General features: G+C 35.7%; 1 protein-coding gene and 1 non-coding gene across 2 annotated transcripts in view; both read right to left on the bottom strand.

The window, feature by feature from the left end:
- LOC118269185 (alanine--glyoxylate aminotransferase-like) overlaps positions 1 to 14,464 on the bottom strand; it is a 48,521-nt gene extending 34,057 nt beyond the window's left edge. Inside the window, exon 1 of the mRNA XM_050704806.1 lies at positions 14,432 to 14,464. Coding sequence (XP_050560763.1) covers positions 14,432 to 14,449 — 18 coding nt within the window. The 5' untranslated portion in view covers positions 14,450 to 14,464. The remainder of the gene's footprint in view (positions 1 to 14,431) is intronic.
- LOC118269501 (5S ribosomal RNA) lies at positions 10,078 to 10,196 on the bottom strand. The gene has a single exon (XR_004783128.1). It is a non-coding gene; the product is annotated as a 5S ribosomal RNA (ribosomal RNA).
- Positions 14,465 to 16,428: the final 1,964 nt, after the last annotated feature.

Below are 16,428 nucleotides of genomic sequence, written 5' to 3'. Positions count from 1 at the left end.
CAAAACACAGGTGCAGTGTAAGTATAAGGATGTCGGGTCATGCGTTTGATATTTCGCGTCCGCGCCCGCGACAGCACCCGCGACCGCGCCCGCCCGTCATTGTGTACAAGCACTATAACGTACACGGTACACACTGACGGGAACACTGGATATATAGTACTTCCACAATTTACTGGTTGCTTTAAGCACTTAATTTGTTAAGTTTGTTACTTATTTCCCTTTGTACAGATGTAGTGTGTGAAGGTTTAAGTTCTATGCATGATGAGGTTTTAATTGACGTTGAAGTTCAAAACATAAGATGATTGTAATGATTTGTTTGGACAAGTAAATATATGTATCTCTTTATGGTGATAACATCACCTATGGAATGTCACCCAAGAGTTGCAGTACCTATGAGTTATAAAATTCGTCATAATTGGTGAATCTATGAAAATCGAATTACATAATTCTATATTCTGTAATTATTACGGATATACTTAGATATTATGTCAAATTTATATAAAATGAGCATGCTTTTATAATCTACTTGTATTTTAATTATATTGAGACTCCATCAATCAAACATTGCTCTGCCCAAACAATATAATCGAGACAAAACAAAGATCATGTCAAGATTAATATAAATTATAGTTCGGCATTGTTTGTTTTTGTCTAAGTGATTAGATGTCAAAATAGAATATGTAATTAATTTAATTATACAAAATATATTTACTTTACCTATCTACAATCAATTATTGTATTTGTTGTGTGGATTTATTGTTCTTCTGAAGTAATTATTGTCAAATATATAGGTATGAAATATATAATATAACTGGACTTATATATTTTTAACCGACTTCCCAAAAAGAAGGAGGTTCTCATTTAATTCATATTATTCACGTTCCTCATATATTTTGTTAGTGGAACGTCTCTATGAAAACATGCAGTTTTTATTTTCCACGTTGCAAAATTACTAAGAAAATAAAAATTGAATGAATATAGTCACAATAGAAAAACATACAATCACAATTAGATCACCCCACTCCCTCATACAGTCTTACTCCCAAAGTACAAGCAGGTACCTACATTTATTAGTCCATTGAACTCCAAATGAAAAATTTAACAAATACTTCAAGAATTATAGCAGCTACGAACAAAAGGGAGGTGACCATTACACGTCACAAAATGGCTGATAAAAGTTACCATTAAAGTTTTTGTGGGGGGTGGCTCGACGACATTGTCATGTTACAGTTTTTACACCGCCTCCTCGGTTTTTGCAGCGTTATATAAGATTTTATTAGAACTATAAGCACTGGAAGAAGTTACGTCATAACTTCCTATAAGTACTTCGTGATGCTTTCGTGTTTTCCAATCATTTTACGTGATTTTGTTATTTTTAACTGTGTTTGGATGGTTAGTTCATATTTATATGTTAATCTTGTTAGCATTTAAGACTTTAGCTTAGTTTGATATACTTATAGTTTTTAGTTAGTTTCAGTTTCTATGGTACTTTATACCAGACTCTGTGCTACTACTGAGATTTTTTTCAAAAACCGAGCTCCAGTAATGATTTGCTCGACCCATATTTGCCAAATACATACTAGTTATTTTAGTCTTCATTCCAGTCTAAAATTATTTTAGTTTCCGTTCCAGTATAAAATGTACAATAATAAACTTAATCATGTTAAACAGTAGCACAATCAATTACTTACAGATAAGAATTCGTTCTATTGATATATTACTTATGAAATTTGTCAAGTTGTAATTGATTCAATCGGTTAGTAATCTGATGATCAACAAATCAGTCCTGAATCCATCAGAAACCACATAAAATTACTTGATTCTTCATCTCAACTGAGTATTTTTTAACATAATAAAGTTGTTGAGCAGAACTCAACAGTTTTACTGGAACAACACAAGTTCACAACGGAGCGGCTGCACTTGTTATTCCTTGATACGTTTCAAGACAAAATAGATTTTACAAGAACACGAACGCTCTCCCGGTTCCCAAGAAAAACTATTCAGAATTTCTTTGAATAATGTAAATATACTGACTTTACATAAACTCCACCTGAGTTGGAAACTGTTATACGTAATACAAGTTTTTATTAAAATGCAAACTAACAAGAATATTATTTCAATTGTAAATACCTAAGTACTGTTTCAGGTTGTTTCCAAGTTTATCGCGAAATCACTTAAAAGAGTTCCGAAGCGCAGGTAAGAGAACCCGATTTAATTAAAAGTAGTTCTGTTCTGTCGGCATTCGAACTTAGGTTGCTTGATGCACTTACACTTTCTTTGGGATCTTGAATTTATTGTCTGTATTGAACTATTTACGTGGGCTACCAATACGAAAGAGCTTTGAATGATATTCGTGTCCATATTTTAAAAAAATATACATACACCATTGTCTCAAAGAAAATGTTCGCAGAAATGTTGAATCCAATCTCCCCAATCCCCAGAATCCATATCTTTAAATTCTTAAAAGGTCGACAACGCATTTGTAACTCCTCTGATGTTGCGGGTGTTATTAATTACGATCAGGTGGCGTGTCTGCTCGTTTGCCGGTTTCTTTAATAAAAAACTATTACCTAGTAGTTATTTAAAATCAGATTTAAATATCAGACATGGAAGAAATATTCCCAAAAAATATCCATATCTTTATTCATAGATATCTTTAACCAGCAATACCTGATCGCTGAAGGTGGTTAGGTGGCAATATTACTAATTGACAGCGTTGTGGACAGTTGCAGCGCACGGCTTACAAAGGTTGAGGAGGGTCCTGCCAATCTGATGCTCAGGGAATGAACGCGGGATTGGGAGTTGGAACATTTAGGTGTGCTACTGTTTTCTGGTTGTTTGAACGTTTAAGTGCAGTTTTCTGGTGCTTTACTTTATTTTATTATGGTGATTGTTTAGTGTCTTATTGCATAACAAGGAAATAATTTTTTTATGAACTGGGAATGAAGAAATTTCGGTATTAATCTCAATTATAAACCTTGACAAAATTAAACATAAATAAAGCAATAATAATTAAGTTTATCTACTTAATTCGTCTTAACCGAAGTTTGAAATCGCCAACCCTAAGCAATCGTGGTGATCAATACTCAAACCTTTTTCGTGTGAGATGAGGCTTTTGTTCAGCAGTGGCTATTTATAGACTGATGATAATTAAGTCACAATTGTTCACTGTTAATTAAAAACCCAATATTTTCAACCCAACTAATTCCATAGATTAAACTATAACCCAAGTAAAAATAGACATGCTTCAAGCTTGAAGCGTTCCTAGGATTTAGGAACATCTCCTTACTTCGGAAGATAGGAAACCACTTAGTGTAATGAAAATTTAACCCCCAAAATGATACTCATTAATATTAAAGTAAACCGACCGATCCTCTCACAAATGTATCAGTTTTGCTCGAGGATGGATAATTTAGGTTAATGACGTACCTACCTTATTTAATAGTTCCTTCTATTACTTATTCTGAAGAGGAAATTCATTCTGGTTAGTGCGTTAGTCCAATTTAATATATTTGCCATATGGAAATTAACTTCAAGTTGTGATGTCGAAAATTAAGTTTTTTTTTAAAACATTGCCCCACAATATGATTTCCTCCTGTGTCATGGATGCGTTTACAAACATACAAGTTCACAAAACAAATGATCACCTAGAGTTGTTCCGAAACAACAAAATGTGGATCACACAAACAGTTGTTCCGTGTTCGAATCGAACCCGCTACACTACAAATGTATCACATTTCATTCAGTTAACATTTTTTTTAGCCATATGAAAAGTAAATTGAGTCTGGACAAGTCACCCGACAAAAGTACTCACTTAAAGTCTTAAAGAACAAGTTAATACTTACGACTGTAAACAGAACAAGGTAGTAAATTCATTGATATTCAATTTAGTTGGCAGCTAGCGTGTAGACTTGGCTCCCACCATCCATCACCATGATTCAATAAAAGAACTATTTATTCTCTGTATGCTGGCAATATTTTATCAACACCTGAATGCCGAGGAAACGTATGCGCCAGGAAATCAATCACAAATCTTGTTTCTACCCCGCAAATTTGAACGAAACCGAATTTGTTAACCGTCTATGTTTTTCCAATGAATTTTTCCATTTCGGCGTAATTTGAATTGCCTGGTTGCTAAAGTGTTCAATTAGATACCAAATACTATTTTCGCACACGAGTCGAGAAAACGTTATTTATCTAGTTTGGTTTTCCTCACCAAACAATCGATGGTTTAAACTTAAACTAAAACAAATCCAATAAAATTTTATACACCACTTTATTAACCAGATTTAATCTGAACTTTATCGGAGATGAGTTTGACGAGTGATTATTCGAAAGGCAATAAATGCGAGTTGACAAGCGACTCATAAAACAGAGCCGAGGTTCGCAATGGCCCATAAAACGCCATTAAACGATTTGCGGTGTCCCTGCTCCGCTGTTAAAACAACAATGTTACTGCTACTTCGTGAGATACCGATCGAAAACACTACCCACATGACTCTAACTATCCATAAAACTATTTTTTACAATCACTACCGAGTAAATACAACCCCTAAGAGATAAAATAGCTAATCCTCTCTTGCAACTTTTCCGTGAAAAGTAGTGGATAATCCAAACTTATTGCTTTAGGAATCTACGCTCTATGAAATCCTGTGATTGTATGTAATAGAAAAGTATAAAACGTAACCGTTTCACGGCTAATGTAGCTTAATCCTATCCGTAGTAATGGGTAATTGAGGTTGTAATACACCATTTCGACAGGTATAAAACTTACAATGAAATCAAATGAGTTCGTACCTCTAGAATGGGAGTGGAAATTTGCATGCTGCCGCTGACTTGCCGTATTAGAGCAGAGTATAACGTGCTAAAAGCCCATGTAACAAGAGTATTATGTTCAGCCATTCCTTTACCGAGACAGCTATTGTTTTAGTAGACACGCCAATCTTATGTGAGATTACAACCGCGCGAAATATTTTCCCTCTATTCCGTTCCACGATAATAGTGTAGAAAAAATGTTAACTTAACAATTTAAGTAGACTTATACTTTCAGAATATCTTTATGTACAGAGGACGATAAAGTTCGTGCTTATCGTACGAGCAGCGTAACGGATGTAGGTCGAAATTGTCGGCCATTTGCCGGACAGTTTCCGAATAAATAGGCGGAAAAGATGGGCGATACAATTTTCCGTACAATTTACAAATTCATCATCATCGAGGCATCAATAAAACAGTCGGTAGTAAAGATCAAACGTCCCGCGAGGCATGTCGTGTGTCGTGAGCGAAGATATTTCTTTACTTCTCTTATGTTCACGACGTTAATGCCAGCGGTGGATTTCCGCTCTTGCTGGATCCGGAAACTGACGGAGCGGAGCGCTTCCGGAACGTCAGCTTGTTTTGCTACCTTCTTATCTGTGATGTAAGCCTCACGTGTTTATTTGGCTTTCTGATCGTACTTGTTTGTGTTGCACAGTTCTCGGGAACCACCTTCGCTAGGTTGGTAGGCGGTAGGCGTGCCGTACAAGCATAATAAACCCGGAGCACAAACAGTCGTAGATCACTCTCATAGTTTATGGATATCTTGCGTCTTCAAGTTATGCTCGATCTCATTGTTTTTACATGTAAGATTAACGCTAGCTCAATTTTCCTGTCTAGGATTGTATGTATGGTCGTCTTCAGTTTACCTCTCCGTAACGAATCACGAGGCTTACATTGTTATTAATTCCCCTTCATGTTGTTCTAACAAATACCAGACGCTCTCATAAACTTGTTACGTACTTATTTTCGTTGGTCGGTACGTAATACTTATACGAGTACCTACTCAATAATCATAGATCTTTCCCCTTGTTATAGGAAAACTTAAACCCACTACGACGAAGTTAATGAGGTGAATAAAAAAAAATCCCGCTTATTTGTTGGGAACTTCCCACTCGAAAGTTGGGAAGTGGATCGCGATTCGGGACAGTCAACACCGTAGGATAGGATCGTAACTCAACGACAGACATTCACAAAACTCGTCTCATAATCTCATTTCACGAAACAAACAAACTTAGTTCGAGTGTCCGATATGACTTGATAGATGATCGTAGTATTCAATAAATACCCTGTATTATTGGTATCGTAATAAGTAATGTAGGAGTATTTCATTGACACAGATTCGAGTGAGGCGCGGTGAGCCAACATCACGTATCCACGATAAATTGATTTGGTAGCAGATGTGCACGCCGCTTGTACACGACCAGACACCGTACTTTCTTGACATTATTATTTTTAAGGTTTATTTTGTACGCGTAAAAAAGAGACGTGAGCGAGTAACTGGGAAGGGGAGTATTTACCCAGCGGTGACATTTTTATAACCGTATTTTTGTTGTGTTCCTATAAATAGTCTTAGTAAGGTTCACTCGATTAAGTTTATACATTTTCTCTTTTCTTTGTTTGCCCACGACCTACGAAACCTACAAAAACCTACGTTGGTTATCCTAAACTAGACCCATTTCAAATTAGCGTTACACAGTTATTGTAAAGCATTGTGATTACTGAATACCATAATTAAATGTAAAGTAAATTTTTGTACAGCATCTCTACCCCATTTTTCATAATTAACAATTTGGTAATACATCACTAGGTAAAACAATGAAGCTAGAGGCCTGTAAGTTAAGTAAATGAAGCATCTGTTCACCAGCTTATCGACTACAAGAAAGGGACCAGTCATTGTCATGACTAGTGATTTTCGCGTCTCAGAACCAGTCATTAATAAAGCCCATCTTCTCATTGTTCCCAACTTGTATTGACGCCATCAAAACCTATTAAGTTCAATAACTTCGATCTGCACAAACTATTTTGCAAAGTTCTTTAAATTCTGACTCCCTTTATTAGCTGCTAGAGAACATTATTCCGAAACCCGGAGCTAAATTGAAAACTACCTTTTTATCAATTGCCCGTAAAACCGATCAGTGTTGCAAAAAGCGCTAACAGAACGCAGGCTGAGCCGTAATTTATTAGTGTTGAAGTTTTTTAGAACAACTTAATAGTTTGTGTGCGATGACTTAGCGGTTCGTGGTGCGGGGAGCGCTCGTACTCGTCGGTGATGGATGACGCGACATCCCTCCAGCCCGGCTTAGGACTCATTGAGGGGGGATTATATCGGGACGTTGACGAATCGCTTCTACTTCACACACAGATAGCACTATTCAATCGATTTAAAACTTCACTCGCTGACCAGCCAGGACATTTGTCCTAGGATTAAATGGTTCCTCACGTCATTGGCTAGACGTCCCTCCTAAATTATGTTGTGAATTCTATTTGTTTCTCCATTTAGCTGTATTTTGAAATAGAATTCGATATTTTGCTAATACTATAATGCCCGCACTAAGTCATAACTTATCGAATAAGATTACAATAAAACATGCTAAATCGACAACAAATTTATTTTCATAATTCGATGTCTGAGAGACCGCAATAAAACTAATGCTTCAACGTACCAACATTCGTTTGCCAGTAAAATATATTGGGAGATAAAATAAAGAATAAATAGTTCCTGCCATTATAGTTATTCAGGGTAAACGAGGCGGCGATAAGGCGGCAAGAATTAAATTTCATTTTGGGGCTTATGAATTTATGTGAATTGTTGGTAGTCTAGTAAATGTTGTAACTTTCGTTTCGGTTCGACCTAGAGGCGGGAAGTTTGTTACAAAACAAAATTAGAATGGAGGCAGTTTAGAGGCACGGTGCCGCTGGGAGTCGGGAGCGAGCGCCGAGCGCCGACCGTGCACCGATCAAAATATAAAGGGGAATTTGTGAAAGTTTAACAAAATCGAAACGATTATTGATAATTTATTGCGATGGCGACCTTTCGTGAAGGCGATATGGAAAACAATGTTAAGGTCATTCGGGAGCCGTAAAACGAGCCACGGATGGTGAAGGAACGTGACTTTCAGCTTGTATCGCCCGTTTATTCCGGCATTACTTAAGTAATTCTGTTGGACCTTTACTTAGCAATTTGATGAACGTTTCGTATTCTTGTTGGGCTATTCTCGAGTCTACCTACCTCGTTTATTTAGGTTTTAACTCTCGGCTACGACTTTCATTTACGATAATATCGGATTAAGTAAGTATTGTTTCGACATCTGATCATTTCAAATTGCCTAGTTAAGTCGTTTGCAAGTCATGTTGCTGCTATTTATGAAGTCTTAATTTTTATGCTTGGGTGAAGAAAATATTGATAGGGTTGTTATAAAGTGACACCACCCACTGTTACAGTCTAAAATTGTGCTCGGTGTTGGCTATACGCACCCCCCATTGTCAATGGGATTAATATCACATCTGGCGAACTGTGCTATTTTATTTTTACATCCAACAACTAATACATATACATATTTATAATGTTGATCGGGTTTAATGGGTTTATACTGTATGGTCATCAAGATTAAGAGTGTGTACTAAATATCAGATCGATCGAACTTAAAGATGGGGGTTAAATTCCAAAACCAAACAAACAATAAACAGTTTAAGCCAAATAAAACCGTTTAAAATACAATTAAGTATATCAAAATTGAAACCTCTTTAAAACACTTTGTAATAGTCACGTTTGTGTCCACTGGATCACATAGAATCATAAAGAAATGGTGAAAAACGAAAACACTGTATAGGTACTTACAATATAGGTAGGTACAAGAAGTACAAATTAAAAATTAAGGCTTCCCAGACCAACTTCCAACGCTTGTTTACTTTACATCCTTAGAAAAAAAAAACTTTTTCACAAAAAGAACTCTTTCTTTATTTCGTAAATAACGTTTCTGTGAACAACTTGTATAATAAGTTTGAATTGAAAATAATATTTTCGTAGCTACCAGTACTGTACCCTTAGTACAAGTTTGCTTTACGTTTATAGTAATAGAAACGAGAGCGCGTTCGACGTTTTGATTGGTTGGTTTATTCGCGCCGGCCAATCAGAGTGCCTAACGCGCTCTCATTTAAACGTAAAGCAAACTCATACTAAGGGTACAGAATACAAGTTTTTATGATTTTAGCAATAAAATTTGGATTTTTTTTTAAACGGAACACTTAATATTCATGTGTTAGAATAATAAAAGTAGTGGCTATGAAACACTTAGTGGAACTGGGGCTCGCAGCTCATAAAACGAGTGGTGAACATTCAAAGTATGACACGCGACGCCTACTTAATAGTGAACTCATAACTTGCAACATTGTAAACTTCATACGAACATAATGATTTATGACGTATGTCATTCAGTAGGACTATTCTACATGCTTTTTTGTTTTTTCTAGCTGGGTGGTTGTTGGTGCTAAATCTTAGCTGAAAACATCCTACTCGCTTGTGACTATAACCTCCAGATCTGATTATACAAATCATGATTAGAGTCCTAGAGACTGCCTCGTTGGCCGAGTGGTTGCAAGTGCGACTGCCGCGCCAGGGGTCTCGGGTTCGATTCCCGGGTCGGGCGAAGTATTACTGGGTTTTTTTCGGTTTTTCGAAAATTTCTCAGTGGTAGCACGGAGTCTGGAAATGTGCCCGGTATATGGCAATAGGCTCACCACCTATTACATGGGACTTACAACATAAATTGTGAAAAGTGGGTGTACACAGTGGCATTACGTGCCATAATGTGCACCTCTGCCTACCCCTTCGGGGATTAAAGGCGTGACGATATGTATGTATGATTGGAGTCCCTCTGTAACTGGAAACTAGTAGAGCTTTTCTCCATATATTTACATGAGTAAACCGTGATTTTTAGTTAATTTACAGATACAAATTCTGTACTAGAAAAATGCGGTGCACCTTTAAGTGATTGACCCACAATTTTTAGTTGAGGAGTCACACAATGCCTTAAATATCAAATCAGGAGATAAAATTAACTCCATACAGGTTACCAATAAATTAATTGCAATATTAATGTTTTTTCACACATTAAACTTAACTTATATGGTTAAGTTTAATTTTTATTGTTTGATGGCAAGTTGGTTAAATAAATATGACACCAAAATAATATATGTAGAATAACTAATTAAAATTGTTATTAAAATAAATAACTATTATTGTTCTAAATAAAATTAGCAAAAGGCTAACGTCACGCGGTATTCCCAGGCGGTCACCCATCCAAGTACTAACCGCGCCCGATGTTGCTTAACTTCGGTGATCGGACGAGAACCGGTGCTTTCAACATGGTATGGACGTTGGCGACAGCCAGCCTAAAATTACTCTTCACTATTTTTTATACTGAAATCAAAGGTCATATTTTTTACAACTCACTGTCTTAATAAGTGCCTATTAAATACTAGTAAGTATTCAACTTATTGATTATATACACACACAATGCCATATTGCTTATAATACAATGTAATGAGATCTTATTAATTAATTTTGGTCATTACCACATCAGGCTTGCGATATTCTGCATATGTAATACCCAAGAACATTTTGAAGTCATCGGTACCCCAGCATCAGGTCAATCGAATGAGAATAACTTCATTTCTGTAGCCAATTAAGCGACCGATTCTAGCTTTAATGAGTGTAAAAACTCTTTAAATGATGCGTACTTCTAACTGGAAGTTATATCTGGCTCAGCAGCCTACCGGGTAAACAGGGTGCATAAAATGCGAAGGGTGAATAGGTACGTATGAAGAATTTCCCGATATCCGATTCACCCCTTTTCTGTATCTATTCACCCCGTTTACTCCTTTCTACCATTTTAACAGCGTTTTCCATCTTTTGCAAAACCCATTGGCTTTCTTTTTGACAGAAGCTAGTGATCCGTTTTCTATGAAATTACTGAAAAACAACTATGCCGTAATAAGGCCTACACGTTTTTTTTGTAGGCTTTATTAGGGCATGGCACATAGGTAAACAAAACAACGATTATATGAAATACACCGATATTATAGCTATTTCACTAATGTGAGGAGATGGCTAAATGTATAATTGTCATACAGACAAAACACGGCACGTCGTATACTGATAAATATAAAAATACTAACAGTTTACGCTACTCGAATTTTATAAAAACTAAAGTGCGCTCCACGTCGTGATTGTTTTCGACTGTAGGTTCCAACATAATCGCGACACGGGTTGCTTGCTGTGCTCAAATTAGTTAAGTAATGTGCATGCACACTTCTACAAACTTTGGCGACCATTTGACATCGAGAAGAGGGAAATTTTCAAAATAGGCTTTATTGGGGCATAGGCCTTATTTGGTTAGGTTACTATATTTATATTTCGTAAATAAAAGTTTCGAAAAGTAATAATATAACCAAATTATGTTGTTAAAACTAAAGTATATTAAAACTGAGTAAATTAAATGTGAGCAGATATGTAGTACCTAATACCTATATCGGAGTGGCAAGCCGACGAGCTAGTTGCCCATTTGCGGACGGACAGTAACCGCCAACCGACCTACTAGTATTATTTAGCAAGGGTTTATAAAGTCTTTGCATATTAGTTTATATCTAGTTTATAGTTATATCTCGAGTTACTCTCTTTACTAAATCCCAGAAACTAGCATCTTTGTGTTTAGTACATATATGTATTTCCAGTCGCTTCATTTTTTTTAAACGTTGCCTTAAGCTTGCTGCCCAATAAACGTGAACGGGATAATATACGTAAACTTAAAACGTAAAGTAAACTCATACTAAGTGTACATTTTACATTCGGTACATGTAGAATGTTTAGGGGAAAGATAGGCAGATAATTAATGTTATTTATTTAATTGAATCAACCATGAATGTTTAGTATCAAAGATATAGATAGTTACTTACTATGTAAGAATAATGCATCCTTTTTTAATAAGTTCGGCATTCAGTATCAAGCTTGTTACCTTTTTTACACTAAGGAGGTAAGTAGTACCAACCAAAACATAGTTTCAATTCACCTTCTAATGGAAAGTAGTTATTGCAGTATATGGACATCTGCAACACCAGGAGTATTACTCAATCATAACCTAAAATAGTAAAACTAGGTAGTTTAACCAGACATAGGTATCAGTTTATCCTTTACAAGAAACTAGGACTTAGTACTAAGTAATCAATTAATCTCCATTAGGTCTTTCCCTAAATGTTTCGAACTTGTGATCCGTTTGTTTAAATGGCTGCCCAATTCTAAGACCCATTACGAACTTAGATGTCTCTATTCAGTTCTCTAAATAGGTAGGTAAGTTACAAATTCGAATCGGTGTGATCCAATTGAATTGATTCTTAATTACTTAGGGATAGGGTTTGATATTAGCTATTGTTAGATGTCTCGCGACATTGTCTTTAGAGGTGGCTCTATTCTCCTAGTCTTGATTTTGTCAGTTAGGAATAAATAATTGATTGGCATCACGGAATATTTTTGTGAAACCGTGAAGGTGAAGCGTTTACTAGCGTGTTACTTACTCAAGAATGAATTCACATCAGAATATTCAACCCTTACTTTAACATTCTTTAAATTAAAGTCACATTTGAAGATATTTCGCCAGCTTTACTCCTTACACAAAAAATCACACTGACATTTCACATTTGGAACCCCTAATTTGGAAGCGAGGCAGACAGCGAAGCTTGAATGCCAAACACGAACCTATGAGCTCTTGTTTAACCCTATCAATAGGTTCGTCCTTAGTACCTACTCCATGTCCCTCGTTAATGTACCGACTGATATTAACGAGGCGTATTGGGACACCAACTTGTACACCCTTCCTTTCAAGCTAGCACGTCAAACGGGGAACGTATCAGAGCGCGCACAAAACATCCGATAGTGTTCTTTGCGCGCACAGAAGAAGCTAATTTTGCTTAAGTGGGCTACTCTCTGCGCGGCACCGCGTCAGGGGCCCGCCTCCCCACCGTGCCCTGTGTTTGACTCCCGGAAAGGCTAAAATGCAGCTAACTGCAATTACACAGATCTTCTCATTTGGATGAGGTGTTTAATATGTTTGCTTGTGTTTTATTTAGTTTTTGTAGTTTGTTTGGAAATTTACTTTTAAGGAATGTTTGTTCTTTGTATTTTATGTTTCTTATTATGTCTAAGATAATATAGTGATAGCGATATTGTAAACAAAGAGAGTTAGAGAATGTTATATAAGGTGTTCTAAAATTATCTGCCTCGGCTTTAATGGGAGGTAGTGTTGTGTTTATATAAATTATTGATGAGTTTTTTTCAAACATAAAAATCTACATATTTTATTGTTATGAAAGAGCTAGGTATTTCTTTTACTGTCTCTGTCACTTCGTGCGTATTTTGAGAATTTTATGCAGACTAGAGTCAATGTTTATTTAATTTCTTTATGTTCTCAAATTGAATTAACTGGTCCGGAGTACGAAATTTCTTCACCACCACAATTTTCAAACACAACACTACCACCACCTTATAAGTATTATGAGAAAGTTATACAACGAAAGTTTCTAATCCAATAATATTTATTATGTAATACAATATCAATACCTTAATAGCTCTAAATCATTAAATTACATTGTATATAATTAGATAAGGTTAGAGCATAATTATGAGACAAAAAATTAAATTAAGCTTGGAGTATTGCTAACTTCCTAGCAAATAAAAATCTGTCTATATGTTCTTGATAGTGTGAAAGCGTAATTTTAGCGGCTTTAGCACTTGAGCTGCTAGCGATGACGAGCATTGTTTAGATGTAAGCACGCATGTGCTCTTTGTTCGGTGTGCAATACTTATGAATTTCCTAGGGGACGTTTTTATTGTGCTGCACTACGATAACAACATAACTATATAGTTTTAATATATGTATGGTATGTATATAGAAGGGTATGTACGCTTTGAGTGATGGGTAGACCCCTCTGTGCGTGACTGTTGTTTTATTTCTAGGGTTTTAGGTGGTTCGTCTTATGTATTTAAGTTTTGAGTTTTTATTTTTTTATTTTATTGTGTAACACTGGATTTTTATATATATTATTATACAGATACAGGTAAGCGATGTGTATTGCGTATCTTAATATTAATATAGTAATTAATTAAAAGCTCGAAATTTTTGTTAGCGGTATATAGAACAAACTAAAAGTAATTCGATCCCATTACGTTGTCCATTATGTAATATTTATTAAACCTAAAGTCATTGTCATCATTTAAAATGAACAAAAGTGAAGTCTTAAAACAGTGCTAGAAAACGTCCGTCCCACAGGGGCCCACAAACGCCGACGTTAACACGAACTAGTGCAGCACATAGCTATAACTTCTCACTTTGCTCAAGTAAAAGCGACCACAGCAAATACATTGCTCTGGTATCAAGACATACACGTAACTTACACTTATTATTGGGGCCCACGTACTTCAACCAGACTTTGGGGCCCCTAAAACACCATGTTTTGGGGCGCAACGTGAATATGCAGATTTTTGCTGCTGCGTCTTTCTAAAGCTACTTTTGTCCGGATTAGGGTTTTACGGCCAAGTTTATGGGCCCAATAAAATAATACTTACGGTTTCTGCTGATGTCATTTAATCTTGTGTCTGCAGATTTCCTCTGGAATGGACAAAGGAATTAAGTTTAAGGATTTATTATAAAACATTATTTAAGATTACATAATATAATCTAAAGCAAACTTTATTTAATGAGATTAGGTGAGTATAAATTCATTATCAACATCTAAAAAATGTTAAAAATTTTCTCTAGAAGGACTAACAAACATACAAACTTTTGGCGTATAAAAAGTAGCAGTATTGGGTGAATGACTTAAAATAAAAACATTAAGCGTAGCATACTTCAATTACAAATATGCATCGTCCATCGTATAGCCCATATTATCTGTCCAAAGCAAGACTAAAGTGTCCTAAACAAAGCAGATTTTCCCCTAATTTCCATAGCCATTTGTGAAATGCAATAACTTTGTTAGCGTAGCTTCTAGAACGAGTTATTCCCGTCCAGTGACAGGTATAGCTACCAAATATTTTCCGATTAACTAAAGAACGTTTACATTACCCGGGATAGTAGCACTATTTGGAATTTATTGCTGTGCTATAGTGGTGAGTGCATCCCGGCTGCCTTAGCGCACTACTCGCGTTAACGATCATTTAATTGTATTAGATTTTCTTGTGTTTAAAGTTATATTGGTTTTTGATGAGGTGTTATTGCTATATGTTTGAGCTATTTACATTAGAAAAAAATATGCTTTTATTATTATTATTTTTTATTAAATCTGTGCTGGTTCAAAATGTCACTAGAAAACGCTGAAAAGATTTTAATATTGGAACCCGTTTTATAATTTTATATTTGTTTTTATATATTTTTGATTTTTTTTTTGTAATAAACACATAAAATATATATCAAAAAGTATCACCTATACATACACTGAATTATGGTTTGACGTGAATTTACGTCAGTGTATATTTCACCTATTTAAATTAAGTTTACTACTAATTTTAAACTTGCTTAGCAAAAATATGCAAAAACAACAAACTCAATTCATAATCCATACCCATAACCTATAAGCACTAGAAAAATTGTGGGCACGAAATTCTGTGAAAGTAGAGGCGATCACGTAAACTTGTAACCATGTTACTTGATATATTTCGTGTGTACATATTTCTGGCGTCGAATACGGCGACATTAAGTGGAGTAGTCGACATACTGTCGAGCGGGGAGTTCAGCCTGACGCGAAATTGATTCAGTGCGAGACGTGAGCCGACTTCACAACACCGCGATTCAAATGTAAGTCAGCGGACTGGCTGGCAGACGAAACGAAACTTTATGTTGACACCTAACAAATTTAATTAGACACTCCGCTTTAATGCCCTCTCTGTACGTGTAAGAAAATGTTTCTTGCTCACGACTAGCTGTTCTGTTACAAACGTAAAAGGCGATTTAAATAGCACCCTTAATCTTTGTAAGTGTTAAATAATTAGCTATTACATTGATGTGTGAATTTAATGTTCGGTACACGATCCAAGCATTATAGCCGATTGTTACTCAATGTACACGGTCGCTAACAACAAGTGAGTGAGTCACCGCGATCAGAAACTTATATAAACATCATTATAGGAAAATATTGGACGGAAAACCATCGTCAGCTTTATATTGTTTTCTAAATCGGAATCTGTAGTGCCTGTCGCTTCCGGCGATTCAGCTTGTTTTGCGAGAAAATCCACTTTTTCTTTTCTCTCTGATTCTTTGATTTCTTTTTGTGCCAGCATTGTTCCGTTCTAAGGGTGAATAGTAGTCATTTAATTTATATTTTCGGTGGAAGTAATATGTAGCTAATGCGTATTTCATTTGTTATTAATGCTTACATAAACGATCTGTCTAAGATAATATTGGATTGTTATTTAATCCCCCGATCGTAAGCGGCCAACGATCTTACTAGGTACTCGATTGGAATTTGTAAGTAGACGGGCCTCGGGCATTTTTGTTACGAGAGCTGATTAGAAAATTTCTTTATCGTGGAAAATTCTAATTTTCCTTATTTCGTATCTACAGTAAA

Source organism: Spodoptera frugiperda, chromosome 2 (genome assembly GCF_023101765.2).
Source record: "Spodoptera frugiperda isolate SF20-4 chromosome 2, AGI-APGP_CSIRO_Sfru_2.0, whole genome shotgun sequence".
Classification (NCBI taxonomy): domain Eukaryota; kingdom Metazoa; phylum Arthropoda; class Insecta; order Lepidoptera; family Noctuidae; genus Spodoptera; species Spodoptera frugiperda.
This window is presented reverse-complemented; position numbering and strand designations above follow the sequence as displayed.